Source organism: Heterodontus francisci, chromosome 40, assembly GCF_036365525.1.
Source record: "Heterodontus francisci isolate sHetFra1 chromosome 40, sHetFra1.hap1, whole genome shotgun sequence".
Lineage (NCBI taxonomy): Eukaryota > Metazoa > Chordata > Chondrichthyes > Heterodontiformes > Heterodontidae > Heterodontus > Heterodontus francisci.
In genome coordinates this window covers 18235035-18256110 of record NC_090410.1, presented here as the reverse complement: position 1 = coordinate 18256110, position 21076 = coordinate 18235035, and the positions used below count along the sequence as shown (strand labels likewise).

Here is a 21076-nt window from a genome sequence, read left to right as displayed (position 1 = left end):
TTGCTTACCATAGAGCTCAATTCTCCACTCCCAACAATTTCCCCCGATTACCTTTGACTAGGGATTTAACATCCATCAACAGAAATTAAACACGGTACAAATGGTATTCAAAGAATACAGGGAAGATTAGAAAAGTTTCTCAAGTATAAGAGTTTCCCCAAATTCAGGACACATGTAGGAAAGTGATACAAGTGAGAGGCAGTCAGAGCCATTCAACCCAAATTAATGTTAGCTCCTCCATAGAGTGCCCACTCTAGCCCAGTATACCAAAATTTACCCATGTTGAATTAAGTAATTTAAACAAAGAATCTACTGCTAAAAATTGAATCTAGAAAAAAAAAAGCAGATATCAATTTTAAAAAGTAGACTGCATACAAAGATAGAGGTTTTGGATTTATCTTTTGAAGGAGGAATCATGCTGAGTGCTTTTAGGAGGGTATTATCCCATAGTCAGATAGCAGCACAAAGATTTGCCTCAAGTCCCCCTGCCCATTACTGCTTACCTGGATCATAGAACTTCACTTCTCCCAGGACTTTTTGGAATGGGGGCTGATGAACACATGTAGTGAACCAACGGTTTACGTCAGCATACCTCTCCCTCAGAGAGGGCTCCAGGACCTAGAGAGAAAATACATTTACTCGTGTCCTTGGAAGACACTGCTACACTAATTAGCTGTAAGTATGTGGTTATAGCCCTTGAAAAGTTTATATCAAAATAACCATGGGCAATGCCTGAATTTTGCTAGACAGCTCTATCTGGCATGATCAAGGTAGAAATTGAGAATGCATCCAGTTCTAAAAGTCACTGGTTATTCAATTTAAATTCAGGGAAATTAGCATTACATCTGCAGACTTCACCCTCTTAAATGAAGATGGAACTGCAGTTTCATAAACACCTGCAGCCCTTCTGCATCTTAGACAGCCACATTGATATGCCTTCTGTGGTCAAATAGCCTAAGACAGGAATTTCTCTTTCCCCCCCCACCCACACCTCAATAGCACATTTGCAGGTAAATTATCCACATTTGGAAGAGTGGAATATTCAGTTCAGGAAACAAAGGTGGGAATAGTTATATAATAAAAGCAAAATACTGCAGATGCTGGAAATCTGAAACAAAAACAAGAAATGCTGGATACACTCAGCAGGTCTGGCAGCATCTGTGGAAAGAGAAGCAGAGTTAACGTTTCGGGTCAGTGACCCTTCTTCGGAACTGACAAATGGGAATAGTTATGTGGCGCAGATCATAGAAATCAGACTTGAGAAATACTGATCTGCAACACTAGTTAACACCCAAAATGTCCAAGAAATAAAAAGATAAAATCAAAGTTCAAATAGCTTCCCCGACTCCGTTTAAAAACAGGCACATTACAATGAAACACTGGTCAACTTTCGAAACCTTACCCACAACTCTCAGCCTTGCATGCTCATATCAACGATTCAGCAGCATTAAAATCTTAGCCACTTCCATTCCCATAGTTCCTTATTTAACATTCATGCAAGATGACTATGCAAGGGACAAGCACACTTTCACATCGAGACCAGAGCTTGTACAACTGGAGATCAACATTCATCCTTCCCGATGAAGCCTGAGGGAGTATGGGTGCACTTGGCACCCAACACCACGAGGGATGGGAGGCACTGGTGCAAAACAAGTTGTGTCAGTACTGGGCAATACCACCTGATCCCTGGTGAAACTAAACCTCCTGCAGTATCCCAACTGGGAGCTGGAAGCACTGCCCACACCCACAAAAGCCTATTCTCACCCCAGTTATCTACAAAGGACAGAGAAAAATAAGTTGAGGAAGGATGACTCTTAAAACTTGTATGGGGCAGCACACAATGTGACTTCAACCTGATGCATCCAGTACAAAAAAAAAAGCCAATCGCCTGTTCTGTACATGTTGCATATGTTTAAAAGGAAAAATCAGTAAAAATGGCAACTAACCATTTCTAATCAACAGCATCTGCATAATGGCACTGCAAGATCTGAAGCTTTAACTCGTGGACCATTTACCAACTTCTTCCTTGGAAAACAGACTGCAGCAAGTCAAAGAACAAAGAAAATTACAGCACAGGAACAGGCCCTTCGGCCCTCCAAGCCTGCGCCGATCCAGATCCTCTATCTAAACATGTCGCCTATTTTCTAAGGGTCTGTATCTCTTTACTTCCTGCCCATTCATGTATCTGTCTAAATACATCTTAAAAGACGCTATCGTGCCCGTGACTACCACCTCTGCTGGCAACACGTTCCAGGCACCCACCACCCTCTGCGTAAAGAACTTTCCACGCATATCCCCCCTAAACTTTTCCCCTCACTTTGAGCTCGTGACCCCTAGTATTGAAACCCCACTCTGGGGAAAAAGCTTCTTGCTATCCACCCTGTCTATACCTCTCATGATTTTGTACACCTCAATCAGGTCCCCCCTCGACCTCTGTCTTTCTAATGAAAATAATCCTAATCTACTCAACCTCTCTTCATAGCTAGCACCCTCCATACCAGGCAACATCCTGGTGAACCTCCTCTGCACCCTCTCCAAAGCATCCACATCCTTTGGGTAATGTGGCGACCAGAACTGCACGCAGTATTCCAAACGTGGCCGAACCAAAGTCTTATACAACTGTAACATGACCTGCCAACTCTTGTACTCAATACCCCGTCCGATGAAGGAAAGCATGCCGTATGCCTTCTTGACCACTATTGACCTGTGTTGCCACCTTCAGGGAACAATGGACCTGAACACCCAAATCTCTCTGTACATCAATTTTCCCCAGGACTTTTCCATTTACTGTATAATTCACTCTTGAATTGGATCTTCCAAAATGCATCACCTCACATTTGCCCTGATTGAACTCCATCTGCCATTTCTCTGCCCAACTCTCCAATCTATTTAAATTCTGCTGTATTCTGACAGTCCCCTTCACTATCTGCTACTCCACCAATCTTAGTGTCATCTGCAAACTTGCTAATCAGACCACCTATACTTTCCTCCAAATCATTTATGTACATCACAAACAGTGGACCCAGCACAGATCCCTGTGGAACACCACTGGTCACACGTCTCCATTTTGAGAAACTCCCTTCCACTGCTACTGTCTCCTGTTGCCCAGCCAGTTCTTTATCCATCTAGCTAGTACACCCTGGACCCCATGCGCCTTCACTTTCTCCATCAGCCTACCATGGGGAACCTTATCAAACGCCTTACTGAAGTCCATGTATGACATCTACAGCCCTTCCCTCATCAATCAACTTTGTCACTTCCTCAAAGAATTCTATTAAGTTGTTAAGACATGACCTTCCCTGCACAAAACCATGTTGCCTATCACTGATAAGCCCATTTTCTTCCAAATGGGAATAGATCCTATCCCTCAGTATCTTCTCCAGCAGCTTCCCTACCACTGACGTCAGGCTCACCGGTCTATAATTACCTGGATTATCCCTGCTACCCTTCTTAAACAAGGGGACATTAGCAATTCTCCAGTCCTCCGGGACCTCACCCGTGTTTAAGGATGCTGCAAAGATATCTGTTACTGATAAAGTCACTGAACTTGAGGGCAGTTTAGAATTCCTGTTTACACAAGCCAGTGCAAGAATCAGACATCCTATACCCTCAAGAATTCTTAATATCTTAACCACTCCACTTCAAGCTAATGTTTACACAGGACGTTCCGATATTGATCTAAAATGCACAATATGGATAAGAAAAGCTGGGTTTTCAGCACAAGAGACAGGAATGGGTTACATGGCACAAGAGCGTATGGACCAAGTTTAATCCTCTCCACATTACTGATCCTGTCCGCACTAGTGCAAGGGAGAGGCTGGTCTTCAGCTACATCCTCTCTTACCAGTTAGTGAATAACGAACCAGATCTTCCCTTTTGGATACATTTGTTGCACAGCCCAAGAGCAGCCATTGTTCAGATATGTAGCTAGATCAGTCAAGTATCCATTTACAGGTTTCCTCCCTCTGGCATTATCTAGATGAAACTCCACAGCAGCAGCAACCAACCCTTAGTCATCATTAGACAATTGTCATTTGAACAGGAGAATACGACAATCAATTTCCATGCACTTCAAGAACATCCATGTAACTCAATCTGCAGGACCCAACCACAGCCAATTAAACCAGAACTAGACAAATTTGCCAGCACATTAGGCTGCTTCACCTTAGCACATCTGCATCAGACTAGCGTCTGCCACAGAGCTACAAATGTCACTTCTCCACACAGACAGTGGATTAAGCAAGTCTGGAGGAAACAAATCTGCTGAAGGTCAGGTCAGAATATTTATCTGACAATTAGAGTACCAGAACCAGCTTGCTAAAATGACCAAATGAGGAAGAAAAACCTGCACAGGAGCTGAATGTCACAAAATATTCAAGTTGTCAATCCAGAGGGGGAAAAAAAAAAAAAAGGGGGAAATCAGTTAACTTACAGATTCAGGTTTAGGTCAGGTTATGACTTTTAAGCACTACAATTCACATTTAGCTACTTAAAACATATTGGAAATAATTTACAGTTTTTCTGGAGGTTAAGTGGGGAACGAAGGTCACTTGTACATGACATTCTTCAGAAGATGAGATATGATAAATTGCTGAAAGAATGAATGTTAAAAACATGCAAAGCCATGAGAACAGAATCACCTGAAAACAGTCTGGACAAAAGGGTTGAAGTTAGTCAATTTTTTCTCTGCTCTTGAACAGTTCCATCTATTGGGTTCAACTCAAAAGGGTCACCTTGATGCAGCAGTACAGAATCCAAATGGAAGGATTCTAGTTATACACGTAGGCTCCCATAGGCACATTGCAGACACTAGAGGAACTTTTTCCACATGGGGGTGGTGGGTCCTGTTCGCCACTCCCACAACCTGACTCAGGATTTCAACAACGTTCCTACGGGTCACTGAATCTGGGCCTGAAAGGCACAGGGTCACAAGGATTCTAATCAGACATCGGCTGGGAGTTGTATTCCTAGCCTCCCAGTGCACTTTCCTGAGGATCTGATCATAGATATCCTCAGCAGAGGCATGCCAGAGGATGCCTGGCATCAAGGCTTGTGTTAGAGCCCCTGTGAACTAGGTCACTTGTCCATATTCTGCGGCTGAAATAGAGTCAGTTATACAACACAGAAACAGGTCTTTCGGCCCATCATGTCCATGCCGACCATCAAGCACTTAACTAATCTAATCCCATTTTCCAGCACTTGGCCCATAGCCTTGTATGCTATGGCATTTCAACTGCTCATCAAAATACTTCTTAAATGTGGAGGGTGGAGGTGCCTCTACCACCCCTTCAGGCAGTGCATTCCAGATTCCAACCACCCTCAGTGAAAATTCTTTTCCTCAAATCCCCTCTAAACCTCCTGCCCTTTACCTTAAATCTAAGCCTCCTAGTTATTGACCCCACCATTAAGGGAAGAAGTTTCTTCCTATCTAACCTATCCATGCCCCTCAATTTTGTATACCTCAATCATGTCCCCCCTCAGCCTTCTGTTCTAAGGAAAACCACCCCAGCCTATCCAGTCTCTCTTCATAGCTGAAATGCTCCAGCCCAGGCAACATCCTGGTGAATCTCCCCTGCACCCTTCTCCAGTGGAATCACATCCTTCCTATAGTGTGCTGACCAGAACTGTACACAGTACTCCAGCTGTGGCCTAACTAGCATTTTATACAGTTCCATCATAACCTCCCTGCTCTTATATTCTATGCCTTGGCTAATAAAAGCAAGTATCCCAAATGCCTTCCTAACCACCTTATCTACCTGTGCTGCTGCCTTCAGTGATCTATGGACAAGGAACTTTAACAGCCTAAAGAGTTGGAGAAGCCAGGTATTCAATACTTTAGGATTTGGCTTTCTTACTGCTGTTTCGGATGTTTTTTTTTTAAATTGGTGTAGGCGAAGAAATTCAAGGCAACTGTTCTTGGACAGGCACTGCCTATGTCAGGTGTACGACCCATTACTCAGCAGTAGAGACCCTGGAAGAAAAAAAAATTATACTGTATCAAAGGAAGCAGTTTGGAGACGGTCAGGGATTCTTGCACAACCAGCTCCAAAAAAAAAAAAACTGGAAAGTGGATTGAGGGAAGGTGGGGGGGATGGGGAAAGAGAAAGGGGGAAATTAAAGATTATAGTCAAGTTATAGGATGCCTGGTCTCATGCAGCAAGGCTCACTTACATATTTATGTAAAATTCCAGCCAAACAGATAGCTATGTTATCCCTACATGATAGAAATGGCTACTCTGCACCCATTGTATGAAGTGCATGAAGGCTCCCCCACCCCACTGCAGTGAGTCAAAACAACCCATATGGCCAGAGGAAAGACTGCAGGAGGAGCAAGGGATCATGTTCTCCTAGAATAGATTGAAAAGTCAGCCACAATATCCAGAGCACAAAGTACACAGCACACAAAACAAAAAAAAGGCAGCAACCATGGATTTGGCATCTGTTGAAACCAAAAGTAGACTGAATACAGATCAGAAGATTCTTCACGCAGAAGCTGAATGACTTTACTGTATCCAATACAAGGGTTTACATTCCAGCGTGGCTCCAAACCATAGGACAGCTCGGAAAAGTCATAGCTTTTGTCACCAGCTCAAAGAAACCGGAACATTCTTGTAATTAAAAGTGCGGTCATGTCTTGAGCCCAGAATATAAAACACCCCTCAGGCTCGAGAATAGAGAACCAAACAGATAAATCATGACAGGTAACCACATGCACTCTACCCCCAAAAAGTTAGACCTCACTCACTCATTGACAGGCACTGAAAACTAACACCTCAATAGTGAGCTACCCACAGCTACGTCCATCATCCAGTCAGAAAATAGATCCCTATTGGGTTAAACAGAAGGGGAAATGAGCAAAGTCCTCCAGTGTCTTTCATCCCCCTCACTAACCTCAAAAAGTATCTTGAATAAAGATCCAAGAAGATAAATTAAGTACAAGTTGAGAGACAACAAATCTAATCTTGACCAATTTAGAGGTTGAGAAACAGACTTAGCGAAGGAGATGATATATGGATAACACCTTCAGTGAGGAACCCCTGCATGACACTGGATGCAATTATAAAACAGTAGGTAGAAGAGAATCCAAGTTCAGGTTAGCAGGTAGCAGACAATCCTTACTTGTTTATAAAGTCCCAGCATTGCACACACCAGTGTGAGATCAGCGAGAGTGATGTGCTCACCAACTAGGTATGTCCTGAGATGGAGGTGGTCATTCAGTAATAACAGTAGCTTCTTCACGTCCGCTTTGGCATGCTCGGTCACCTGCAGATTATATATAATGAGGGGTGTCCAACCCTTTCACACGAGGGGCCACATTACAATTATTGTCTGACACAGGGCCGGTGAGAACATTTTAGAAAGATAAAGGCATTAGAAATTAAAAATCAAAAACAAAGTGTGCATTTTTGTGAACAAACTTTAAAATGAAACTAATTTATTAAGTTACTTTCTCTTCACTATGTTGAAGACTGATTGAGAGAGATACCTGGCATTATTTAGACTCGCACAAAGTCTGCTTGCACACTTGATGTTATGTGGAGTATAGATGTTCATCTCAAGTGATTTTAATCCTTTTCTGTGTCTCCACCACCTCCCCCCCCCCCCCCCGACCCGTGTCTCCCTGTCCCAACCAGTAATGTACCCTAGTGTTGTACCGTGACAGACCTGTACAGCAATGCAGATCACTGCTGTAAATCTTTCACAAGGACTGTATTTGCAAGGTAGTGGGTTCTTAGTGGCAATAAGAGGCCAGTTAAGAACAATGCAGAGACTCCAGGCAGGTGTTGTGACATTTCCCTTCAGAAAAAAAAAGAGATAGGAAGAACATTACTGCTTGGCTTTCTGTTGTCTCCTGTCCAACCAGGCCCTTGATGGGGGGCCTTGCCAGTATGTTCCTTATTCCTACAGCAGCAGTTCTGTGACCACCACTCTGCCAGTGTGGCCAGGATTGGCAGAGCAGATTCAAACCTGGCAGGCTGAATTCTGGGCTCCATGTTGGACAAGCATAATATATATTAATGACGTAGATATGGGCATACAGGGCACAATCTCAATTTGCAGATGACATTTGTGAACATTGAAGAGGATAGCAATAGACCAAGAAGCCATAGACCAGATGGTGGAATGGGTGGACATATGGCATGTGAAATTTAATAGAGAAGCATGAAGTGATACATTGGGGTAGGAACAAGGACAGGCAACAAAACAAAAGGGTACAATGCAGAAACAGGAGAGACTTGGGGGGGTATGTGTGTACAAGTCATTGAAGGCAGCAGGGCAGGTTGAGAAGGTGGTTAAAAAGGCATAAAGGATCCTGGGCTTTACAAAACAGAGGCTTGGAGCACAAATGCAGGAAAGTTATGAAGAATCTTTGTGAAACACTAGTTCAACCTCAATTGGAGGCTCGTGTCCAGTTCTGGGCACCACACTAGGAGGAATGTAACCAGTATGATTGTAATTTAATACAATCTGGCAGATGCCAGTTCAAAAAGAGATTTGTTGCAAGATTGGCAGAATGAATCTTTAGCATCACAGGCTGTAGCTCCCTCGCAACTGACATCTTTCTTGTACAGGAAAGAACTTTAAGAATGTGACACCTTCAGAGGAAAGACCTTTACCAGCTATGAGATGGTCCTGATGGGCACCAATATGGAGGCAGTGCCAAGAATTCATATACATACTGGACAGCAAATACACTGGGAGGGAATTTTTCACTCTTCCACAGCAGATTTAGAGGCAGGGAGAGCATATAAAATAGAGAGTGGGATGGTGTCTGAGTGGGGGAATCCCCACCACCACTGAAATTAAGTCTAGAGTAGGCAGCCAGTGACTGGTCTTCCTGCCCTGCCAATTGAAGCCCTTAAGTGGGCAATTAACCACCAATTAAAGACCTCCTCCTACCTCCCCTGCAATTAGAGTGGCATGTGGGCCTGTTGCCATATGTAGCATGGCAAGTAAAAGTGCTGGATACTTCCTGGCTCCAGTGGGGGAAAATCCCTAGTTAAAAAGCACTTGGGTCTGAACGAGAGTCTTGACATCAGGAAGGAAGGCCTGCTGAGAACCATCCCCTTGCTGCTAACCCCCCTACACTCTTTTCCCCCCCCCCCCCCCCCCACAACTGTCACCCCACAAAATTGCTCTACCAGCAGCAGCCACTGCCTCTGCGGTGGTGCTGCTCAGTTAAAGAGTGCCAACCTCTGATTGGCCAGCAGCTTTGAGGGTGGGACTTCTGTTGCCAGTGTCCTTGACCCAGTCGAAGGCCCACCACTGACCAATTAAGTACCCAACAGGCACTTGATTCAGTGGGCCTCCAACAGAAGGGCAGCACTGGGTTCTCACAGCACCTTTGCCAGTGGTTGTGACCCCCCGTCTCCCAGATAAAATCCCAGCCAGTGAGGACTCAATACTTGGAATGTTTCTTTAAATATATAGAGTCAGGTAACTGTGAAAGTTAAAGCTGGAACACTTGGTTCTGTTGAATTGAATTGGGCTTTTACTTAATGGTTTGACAGGGATACAGTAGCATGGCTGTTATATTACTGGACTATTAATCCAGAGATACACTCCTAGCACAACCTCAGATCCTTCATCTGGGATGAGGAGTGCTTTCCAGGAGACTTCAGGGACACAGGCTGACTATATTCAAAGAGGGGAGAAAAGACCAATTGCGGCTTTAAAAAAAAATTCAGGGGTGTGGGTGTTACTGGCTAGGGCAACATTTATTACACATCCCTAATTGCCCTCAAGTGGTGAGCTGCTGCAGTCCCTAGGGTGTAGGTACACCCACAGTGCAGTTATGAAGGGAGTTCCAGGATTTTGACCCAGCAACAGTGAAGGAACAGCAATATAGTTCCAACTTAGGATGGTGTGGGGCTTGGAGGAGAACTTGCAAGTGGTGGTGTTTGCATGAATCTGCCATCCTTGTCTTTCTAGGTGGTAGAGGTCACAGGTTTGGAAAGTGCTGTCAAAGGAGCTTTGGTAGTTGCTGCAGTGCATCTTGTAGATGGTACACACTGCTGCCACTGAGAGTCTGTGGTGGTGGGAGTGAATGTTGAAGGTAGTGGATGAGTTGCCAATCAAGCAGGCCGCTTTGTCCTGGATGGTGTTGAGCTTCCCGAGTGTTGTTGGAGCTGCACCCATCCAGGCAAGTGGAGTGTATTCCATCACACTCCTGACTTGTGCCTTGTAGATGGACAGGCATCAGGAGAGATAGAAGAGTTACTTGCTACAGAATTCCCAGCCTCTGACCTGCTCTTGTAACCACAGCATTTATGTGGCTGGTCCAGTTCAGTTTCTGATCAATGGCAACCACCAGAATGTTGATAGTGGGGGGTTCAGTGATGGTAATGCCATTGAACGTCAAGGGGAGATAGTTAGATTCTCTTGGAGATGGTCATTGCCTGGCACAAATGTTACTTGCCACTCATCAGCCAATACCTGGATGTTGTCCAGATCTTGCTTCATCTTCATACAAAAAACCTCCCTGCTTTTTGCCATAAGATCGTTGCAAGGATCCTCCTCAATTGCCTCCTCCCAGTGGCTGGGGAGCTCCTTCTGGAGTCACAGTGCAGCTTTCACCCATTGAGGCACCACAGATGTGATTTTCACTGCTTAGCAAATCCAAGAAAACTGCAGGGAATGCCACTGTCCAGGGCCTTTTCAGACCTCAAAAAACTTAGAATCCTGGACAAATTTGGCTGCCTTTAGAAGTTTGGCACCATCCTCCATCTACTCCACCATGACATGCAAGCTGTGATCCTCACCAACAGTACCACCACAGAATTTATCTCAGTCACGACCAGGGTCAAGCAAGGCTGTCTTGCCCATGGGATCCAGGGTAATTTGGATCCAAAATTGGCTTAGTGGTAGGAAACAGAGGGTGATGGTTGAGGGTTGTTTTTTTGCAAGTGGAAACCTGTGACCAGTGGTATACCATAGGGATCAGTGCTGGGAACCTTGCTGTTTGTAGTGTACATTAATGATTTTAGACATGAACATAAGAGGTATGATCAGTAAGTTTGCAGATGACATGAAAATTGATGGCATCTTTAATAGTGAAGAGGAAAGCCTTAGATTACAGGACAATTATAGATGGGTTGGTAAGATGGGCAGAGCTGTGGCAAATGGAATTTAATCCTGAGAAGTGTGAGGTGATGCATTTTGGGAGGACTAACAAGGCAAAGGAATATACAAATGGATGGTAGGATCCTAGGAAGTACAGAGGGTCAGAGAGACCTTGGTGTATTTGTCCATAGATCACTAAAGGCAGAATAGGTAGATAAGGTGGTTAGGAAGGCATATGGGATACTTGCCTTGATTAGACGAGGCATAGAATATAAGAGCAGGGAGGTTATGATGGAGCTGTATAAAGTGCTAGTTAGGCCACAGCTGGAGTACTGTGTACAGTTCTGGGCACCACACTATAGGAAGGATGTGATTGCATTGGAGAGGATGTGGAGGAGATTCACCAGGATGTTGCCTGTGCTGGAGCATTTCAGCTATGAAGAGAGACTGGATAGGCTAGGGTTGTTTTCCTTAGAACAGAGGGGGCCAGGGGGGAAACATGATTGAGGTATACAAAATTATGAGGGGCATTGATAGGATAGATAGGAAGAGACTTTTTCCCTTCGCAGAGGGGTCAGTAACCAAGGGGCATAGATTTAAAAGCAAGGGGCAGGAGGTTTAGAGGAGAGTGGAGGAAGAATCTTTTCACCCAGAGGGTGGTTGGAATCTGAAACACTGCCTGAAGGGGTGTTAGAGGTAGGAACCCTCAACATTTTAGTATTTAGAGGAGCACTTGAAACACCACAGCATACAAGGCTACGGGCCAAGTGCTGGAAAATGGGACTAGAACAGTTAGGTGCTTGGTGGCCAGCAGACACGATGGGCCGAAGGGCCAGTTCCTGTCTGTATAACAGACTCATCACACCAACCCTCTTCTCCATTTTCCTTGCTGCAGTGCTTCATCTCCAGCAAACTACCTGCAGGTGTGGAGACAATCTACAGAATAGATGGGAAACTGTTAGCCTATGCCACTTCAATTCAGTCAGTCATCAAGCTTCTGTATGCAGATGACCCTTGCGTGTGCACTCACTGAAATGGAGCTCCAGGTCATTGTTGATCCCATAGCACACCACCACTCTGCACCACCACCCAGTGCCTGGTGCCCCCCCCACCCCGGTCAATCAAGATCAATGGTGAGATAATGGAAAATATGAACCATTTTCTATCTCTTGGGAGCCTCTTCTCAAAAGGTAGAAGAGGTTCATCATTGCCCCCAATGTGCCAGTTCAGCTTTCAGATAACTGAGGGAGAGCATTTGAGGATCAGGATCTCAAACCTGACAAGATGATCATGGTTTACTAGGAAGCAGCAATCCCTGCGTTCCTGCATGCTTCAGACAACCTACAGCAGGCAACTGAAAGCACTGGAGAAGTACCACCCAAGGTGCCTCCACACAATCCTCCAAATCCAGTGTCAAGAAAGGCTGTCCAACAGCAGTGTCCTCTCCCAGGCCAACCTGCACAGCACCAGGGTGAGAAACCAGCTCCATTGGGCAGGACATGTCGTTCATATGCCCGAGACCAGACTTCTGAAGCAGCTGTTCTATTGAGAACTCAATCGTAGCAGGAGACTTCGAGGAGGACATTAGAAACACTTTGGAGATGTCCTCAAAGCATTCCTGAAAAGATCAAACATCCCCGTCAACTCCTGGGAGTCCCTGGCTCCGTGACCATCCTAGATGGAGGAAACAATTGGGAAGGCATTGTACACTGAGGGACTTGGTCAGGAACATGGAGGTGAAGTGGAGTCATTGGAGGGAGTGCACAAACCTCCAAACTAGTCAGCCACCTGACCCTTCAAGCACCACCTGCCCCTCATTAGGCTGAGTCTGCAGATCACACATTGGACTTAGCCATCTCAGAACCTATCGAACTGGAGTGAAAGCAAGTCATCCTCAATCCTGAGGGACTGCCCAAGAAGAATCCAGAGGCCAGGGTTAATAACCTGTAGGCATGAGTTCAAATCCCAGCACAGCAACTGGGGAATTTAAATTCCATGAAACTGTTGAATAAAAATCTAGTCTCAGTAATGGTACCTTGAAAGACTGGATTGTCATAAAAACCCCCATCTGGTTCATTTAGGGAAGGAAACGAGTCATCCTTACCTGGTCAAAACTCCAAATACACAATGTGATTGACTCTGAACTGCCCTCTAATGGCCTAGCAAGCCATTCAGTTGTATTCAACTCATTACTTTCTCAAATGCAATTCGGGATGGGCAATAAGTGCTGGCCTTACCAGGGACACCCACGTCCCATGAATGTATAGGGCAGCACAGTGGTTAAGCACTGCAGCCTCACAGCTCCAGGGACCCGGGTTCAATTCTGGGTACTGCCTGTGCGGAGTTTGCAAGTTCTCCGTGACTGCGTGGGTTTTCGCCAGGTGCTCTGGTTTCCTCCCACTGCTAAAGATTTGCAGGTTGATAGGTAAATTGGCCATTGTAAATTGCCCCTAGTGTAGGTAGGTGGTAGGGAATATGGGATTACTGCAGGGTTAGTATAAATGGGTGGTTGTTGGTTGGCACAGACTGAGCCAAAGGGCCTGTTTCAGTGCTGTATCGCTAAATAAAAACAAAACTTGGGAGTCATGACTATCGAGGAGTAAGTGCAAGGGTTTAGGGCTCCCAGTGTCTTTCCAATTTGGGGTAGCAATTGTGGAATTACATGGACTTCAACACCCTTTGGTGTCTTCCTCAGCCCCTTACCCCAACCTCCTGTTCCCGATTCACTGACTTCTATGATGTGGCAGATGAGGATAAATTGTGTTTGGCCCAGGTTGAGTAGTCAAATGAGTCACTATTTGGCTCAGTCCTAGAGCATGCGGAGCTGTGGAACCCATTCAAGGAGTTAATCAGGGGCAGTGGGACGAACCAGCCTTCAACAGCAAAGCTTAAGAATAAGTGGAATGAATTACGTAAATTACTTCCAGTGGTCAAAAGGAAGGAGTCAGTTTCATGGCGAGCCCAACTTGAAAGAAATACATTTCCTGTGGCACTGTGAAAGGGGTCATTCAAACAGTGGCTTGTAACTCACTGAAGGTCAGAGCTGTCCCTTGAACACTAATTTCATGGACAGCTTCACATTCCCACAGACGACAGGAAGGGTGGGCAGACATTTGGGAGTGAGCATTACACCAGGGCAATTTATAGTGAGAATGTGCAGCCCAGGAGTGTTCTGCACCCAGAATTGGTGGGAGAGTTATTAAATAAGTATTTACTGATCAAAATCAGTAAAAGAAAATAGGAGGGAGCATATGGACTTGCAGCAGCACCAGCACTGCCCCAAATTACACACAGGACCATCAATATTTGTGAAATAAGGCAGGCAAAGTGGATGTTTCAGTTTTGTCAAGGTACTTCAGCAACAAAATGCATGGCTAAACCCAGGACACTCCTGGAAAGCTTGGTTCCCATTTTGAAGTTTACCAATTCTCAGCTGGAGGAACAGGGTTTGGCAGAAATTATTTTCTCCACCAACCAGATACCAACTGTAGCTAAGGCAACAGAACACCTAAACCCTTCTGGAGCCCCAACAATGCCAGTTTCAAGGCTGCACTCACATCAGGGGTTACAAAGAAGTTTGGCTTCCACTCAACTTTGGACTATAGTAAAAGGGAGGCAGTTTTTTTTTTTATAAATATAGTTAGTTTCTTGGATGTGGACATTGCTGGCAAGAACAGCATTTATTAACCATCCCCAATTGCCCTGGAGAAAGTGATGGTGAGCTGCCTTCTTGAACTGCTGCAGTCCATGTGATGGAGGTACACTCAGTGCTGTTAGGGAGAGCACTCCAGGATTTTGATGCAGCGAGGGAATGGCAATCTATTTCCAAGTCAGGATGGCATACAACTCTGAGGGGGGAACTTGCAGGCAGTGGTGTTCCCATATGTCTGCTGCCCTCATCCTTCCCCTCCCGGCCCCATATTAGTCAAAATTGTTAATGATTCCCTTTCTGTCCCGGTCTTTAAATCTGCCGTCATCACCCCTCAAAAAGAAACCAACCCTTGACCCCACTGTTGCAAACTGTCCCATTTCCAACCTCTTTCCTCTCCAAAGTCCTTAAACAGGCTTTCGCCTCCCAAATCCATTCCTCTTTCCTAGAACTCCATGTCTGTATCCCTCCAATCAGGTTTCCACCCCCGCCACAGTATCGAAGCAGCTCTTATTCACAAATGACATCTTATGTAACTGCAACAGAGGTAAACTTTCCCTCCTTGTCCTCATCTGCAGCCTTTGACATCAGCCTCCTTTATGGTCAAGCTATGTGGGACTATGTTCGTCTGGTTCCATTCTTATCTAAATCATAGCCAGAGAATCATTTACAATGGCCTCTCTTCCAGCTCCTGCAGTTACATCTGGTGTCCAAGGACCTATCCACAAACCTCTATTTCTCATCTACATGCTACCCCTCAGCAACATCTGAAAGCAGTGCTCGTTTTCACTCATGAAAACACCCAGCTCTACCTCTCCACTTCTCTACACTCCTGCACTGTTGCTAAACTAGAAGACTTATCGGACATCCAGCACTGGTTGAGCAGAAAATTTCCTCCAATTAAATATTGGGAAGACTGAAGCCATCATTTTCAATTCCCGCTCCAAACCCTAGCTACCAACTCGATCCCTCCCCCTAGCAACAGTTTGAGATTAATCCAGTCTGTTCGCAACCTTGGTCATATCTGAACCAGAAATGAGCTTCCGACCTCATTTGCACCATCACTGAGACCACCTATTTTCACCTCGAAAATCACCCAGCTGTCCCTGTCTCAACTCACCTGCTGTTGAAACACTCAATATCTTGGTTACTTCTAGACTTGACTATTCCAACACACCTAGCTGGTCTTCCATATTCTGCACTCCTTAAGTCCAAGGTCCGCCAAGACTCTGCTGCTCATGCTTTAACTCATACCAAGTCCTATTCAAATGTCACCCACAATCACAGACCTACATTGCTTGACCAGGAGCCAATTTTAAAATTCTCATCCAGGTTTTCATATCCCTCCATGGCACCCCCCCAATCTTCAATTTCCTCCAGCCACACAAGTCTCCAAGATTTCTGCACTCAATTCTGGCCTCTCTAGAATTCCCAATTTTAATCACTCCACCACCATTGGTGGCAGGGTCTTCAGCTGCCAAGGCCCCAAGATCTGGAATACTCTCCCTACTTCCCTTTCTTCCTTCGAGACACTCTTTAAAACCTACCTCTTTGGCCAAGCTTTTGGGCATTTGACCCAATATAACCTTAAATGGCTCAGTTTTATAAAGCACCTTGGGACGTGTTATGTTAAAGGTGCTATAAAATACAAGTTGTCATTGTTACAGATTGGAAGGTATGTCTAAAGGAACCTTGTTGAGTTGCTGCAGTGCATTTTGTAGATGGTACACACTGCTGCCACTGTGCATTGGTGGTGGAGGGAGTGAATGTTTGTGGATGGGGTTGCCAATCAGGCAGGCTGTTTTGTACTGGATGGTGTTGAGCTTCTGAAGTTATTGGAGCTGCACCCATCCGGGCAAGTGGAGAGTATTCAATCACACTTTTAACTCGTGCCTTGTAGATGGACAGGCTTTGGGGGAAAGTCAGGTGGAGAGTTACTCACCGCAGGATTCCCAGCCTGACTGTGCTAGCATCAATCTCCCTTCATCCAACTGGGGGACCCGGTTAGTGCTATAATAGTGAATTGGTTTTAATAAGCTGATGAATCTGACCAAATGGTGCCTAGTTTTAAAGCCACTTCCTAACCAGGGAACTTACCAGTTTGCTGGACTTCATGATGCCCAAACTTGGCAACACCCAGGCTGCAACTGGAGGGATGAGTTCATTTTCAGCAAAGTTAATCCACTGCTGAACAAGGACAGCTTCTTTTCTGGAAGAACCCCGCAGCAAATCATTACTAACTGGAAGGCAAAGAGAGAGGTCAGTCACAATATTGCTCTCTTCAATCAGTTTGGGACGAAGTGCAGACCATTACTGAAACAGTTTGTACAGACTAAAAACCTGCATTTATATAGAGCTTTGAAATGTAATAAACCATCCCAAGGTGCATTGTTGGAGCAACAGTAGCTTCATGATAATGGCACTGAACTAGTAATCCAAGACCCTGGGTACTTGGGTTCAAATCCTACCCTGATTGCAGTGGAATGTATAGAAACCTGGAACTGAAAGATAGTTTCATGTCACCATTACTCAGACATTGATTGTTGTGAAAACCCATCCAGTTCACTAATATCTTTCAGGGAAGGAAATCTGCTGTCCTTACCTGGTCTGGCCTACATGCAACTCCAGACCCACAGCAATGTGGTTGACTCTTACATGCCCTCTGAAATGGCCTAACAAACCCCTCAATTGTTGACAGCAATTAGGGATGGGCAACAAACACTGACCTTGCCAGTGACACCCCATCCACAAACAAACATTCACTCCCTCCACCACCAATGTACAGTGGCAGCAGTGTGTACCATCTACAAGATGCACCAAGGCTCCTTTAGACAGTCACTAAGGAAGTTTTTAAAAAAAGGAGCAGACATGTGACACCTTGGCACATGTTATGGCAGGTGGCTAAAAGCTTAGTCAAAGGAAAGTTTTTTTAAAAAAACTTTCCGAGAGTTCTAGAGCTTAGGCCCGGGCATAGCTGCCAGTGTAGTGATTAACACCAGAGGTGTACAAGATGCCAGCATTAGGGGAGCAGAGGGTTGTAGGTTACACAGTTAGGGAGGGACAAGGCCATAAGCAAATACATTAAATAAGGATGCCAAAACACAACCATGAATATTCAAAACATTGAAGACACTTTACCACAAACAAATTATCAGGTCATTATCTCAATGCTGTTTATGGGAGCTTGCTGGGTACAAATTGGCTGCTGCTTTTCCTATATTACTACAATTTAAAAAAAAAAGCACTTTGGGACATCTAGGGGGCCAGGAAAGATATTTTAGAAATGCAAGTTCATTCAAGCTAAATGCTACTGCTGACCCAAATGCTGGGTGCACAAGACACTTGAGCTCTACCAACCAGTGTGGAAGAGTCCACCCTGCAGTGGTTACAGGAGGCTTGCTCCACACTGTACAGAGACACCACTAGTTGGCATTTATCATTCCAGGTGCATCATGTGCACCATTGGCACCTCTCCAAGAAACATTACAAGGGACACTTCAATGCATCAGGCTACTGGTGAACTACTGGTGAACAAGAAACTAGCTCCAGTTATCAAGTAGATAATGTTAGAAATTGAGGAAGTGGAGTTTTTCAGCAAGGTGATCCAATGCCAGTTGGCATGAAAGGCAATAAAAACAGATCCCAATAAATTGCTGCTGTGACAGAGCAATGGGTTCCTAACCCATTAAGAGTGGGAAATCCCTCATCCCTCCAGTTCAAGAGAGTCCCAAATCTCAAGCCTTTAAAATAAAAGCCTTTTTGATCCAAATCTTACAGCTTGTGTCATTTAAGGTAGCAAGTCTCCATCCTTTATACAGAGAAGTACAGTTAGAGAGCACAAGCATAACACAGCTGCAGAACATCTGCTGAAACTCCTCCCACACAAGCTTGGAGTAAGCAGCCCACACAGCTGGATATAAGAGACTTGAAAGTTGAAATCTCCAATGTTCTGGCGGTTTGACAATACAAACCTCAGAGAGAGAGAGAGAAAGCTAACTCTGTATGCAGGGAACTTCAAGAAGCAGCTATCCTCTGCTATCACTAGGGAGGGACAGGGCCAGGAGTAAATAATCCAGATAGGAGGGAATGTCAGGAGTTTAATAAAGCACAAAACAGATCCGACTCTCCCCTCACAGAACATTTTCTCCCAAGCTAGTTAGATCCTCACTTAAAAAGTAATTGAATTTTTCCCCAAAGATAAGAAAATGGAACATTTTTCCTTAAAGTGTGACCCACTCAAAGACTCGCATTTATGTAGCACCTTTCACAACCATAGGACATCCTAAAGCACTTTGCAGCCAATGCAGTGTAGTTACTGTTGCAGTGCAGGAAATGCAGCAGCCAGTTTGTGCACAGCAAGCTCCCACACAGCAATGTGCAGATGACCTGTTTTTGTGATGTTGAGCAAAGGATAAATATTGGCCAGGACGCAGAGGGGAACTCCCCTGTTCTACCTTGAATTAGCGTCATGGGGTCTTTTACATCCACCTGAGGGGGGAGACGGGGCCTCAGTTGAATACCTCAGCCTAAACACAGCACCTCTGACTGTGCAGCACTGAGTACTGCACTGGAGCGTCAGCGGTGTTTTTTGTGCTGATGTCCTGAAGTGGGACTTGAACCCACAACATGGAGTCAGAGGTGAAAGTGCCACCCACTGAGCCACAGCTGACACCCAATTCATGGGAACACAGGTGGGTCAGACAACAAGAATGCTTAAACCCCCAGTGCTGAATATTCAAGATGCAGAACAGATCACCACAATCCCTGTTCCTCAAAACCTGCCTTCACTGTCCTCTTCCCAGAGGAGAGGCACATTTACAGCAGCAGCTGGGAGACCTCCCCTCCCCACTCCCTGGTAGATTGGGAGGAGCGCGCAGGAACAAACGTACACAGCACTCGCATTATAAACAGGATGTCCTAATCACACAAAGTTCCACTGCAAAGACGGGTCATCTGCAGCTCCACCCTGTCAGGAATCACGTAACACTACAACTGATGGAGTTCCACTCACAGGGGCACACGCCCTCAACACTGGGAGAAGAACGAGCACTTCAGAGAGTGAGCTTTTAAAACAAGGAGGCAATTCCCCAACGGTTAGGATTTTAATCCAGTTTACAGGAGCGCACATTAGCCAGTCCTGGATTTGATTTGTTTCTTCTAACCCAGTCTTGAACCAGCCACGGTCAGGGCTGCAGGCTGGATAGGTGAATGTACTGGCACTAGCAGAATTCATACAGCACCTTCAAAATAATGAATCCCAACATTCAGATGGCTGAAGAGTCAAAAGCAGAGATTAGAAGGGGTGATAAAGACTGCTCCGAATGATGAATTTTAAAAGGAGAGTTGTAAAAAAAAAAAGAGGGGTGGGGAGAAATGTTTAGAGATACAATCCCAGACAGCTAAAGCCTGATTGTCAGTGATGGGACAAAAGGGAGTTGGATTGGGTAGAGGGGGTTAGGATAGGGGCAGAGTTTTGGATGAGCTTTTGTTTACTAAGGGAGACAACTGCAACAGCCCAGTCTGGAAGTAGCAAAAGCATTGAGGATTGCAGCACCAATTGGACCTGGGGGGGGGGGGGGGGGGGGGGGGGGGGGGGGTGGGGGGGGCGCGTTTAAAGAGATGAGCAATAATACGATGGTGGAAGTAGGTAGTCTAAAGATTCAGGGGACACCAAATCGCGACGTGATGAGAGGTGGGGAAATGAAATCAGGAGTGGAAAAGGTGCAGACTGCAGTGGGGCCAAAGACAATGGCTTCTGTCTACCAAATGTTTAACTGGATAAAAATACAGCTCAACCAAGAGAATCAGCTGCCTGACAGCAGAGGGGACAAGAAAGCCAAGCAGGTTGGGTGACATCACACATTTGGCATCTGACCCTACATCCACTCAAGTGCCAGCATGTAGATGAGAAGAGGGCCAAGAGCAGATACTTGGACAACTCTGGAGATTCTTTGGCTGCAGTTGTAAAACAGAGTGGAACTAAACAAGGGCAGTCCCTCGGAGCTGGACAGTATAGTCAAGTGTCAAATGCTAAAGACAGATCAAAGGACAAAGTAGAAGTGATACACAGTGTAATGTGACTGATTTGGGCCATTTCAGGGTTGTAGTAAAAATGGAAACCAGATAAGAAATTCAAACAATGACGTTGCAGGAGAGACTGACAGATTTAAGAGGAGACCTATTCAAGAACGGAGAATAAAAGGAAGTTGCAGATGGGGGCAATAGCAGGAGCAACCCTTCCTTCCAAACAAAGTCTTATTGCTTTGTGCTTTTGAAAAAAACCCTGTGAAGTGGGGCAGTGGAGAGGTTGATGGTGGTTTTGAAAGTGAGGGAGTGTACCAGGGAGAGGAAGCTATTTATAAT

The 21076-nt window shown here is 45.2% G+C and overlaps 1 protein-coding gene across 1 annotated transcript in view; it reads right to left on the bottom strand.

The window, feature by feature from the left end:
* Positions 1-21076, bottom strand: part of LOC137353177 (elongation factor 1-gamma-like) — a 42586-nt gene that overhangs the window by 6974 nt on the left and 14536 nt on the right. The window contains exons 4-6 of the mRNA XM_068019224.1: positions 16811-16953; positions 7120-7263; positions 504-618 (exon numbers count right to left, since the gene is read on the bottom strand). Of these exons, the coding sequence (XP_067875325.1) occupies positions 504-618; positions 7120-7263; positions 16811-16953 (402 nt within the window). The remainder of the gene's footprint in view (positions 1-503; positions 619-7119; positions 7264-16810; positions 16954-21076) is intronic.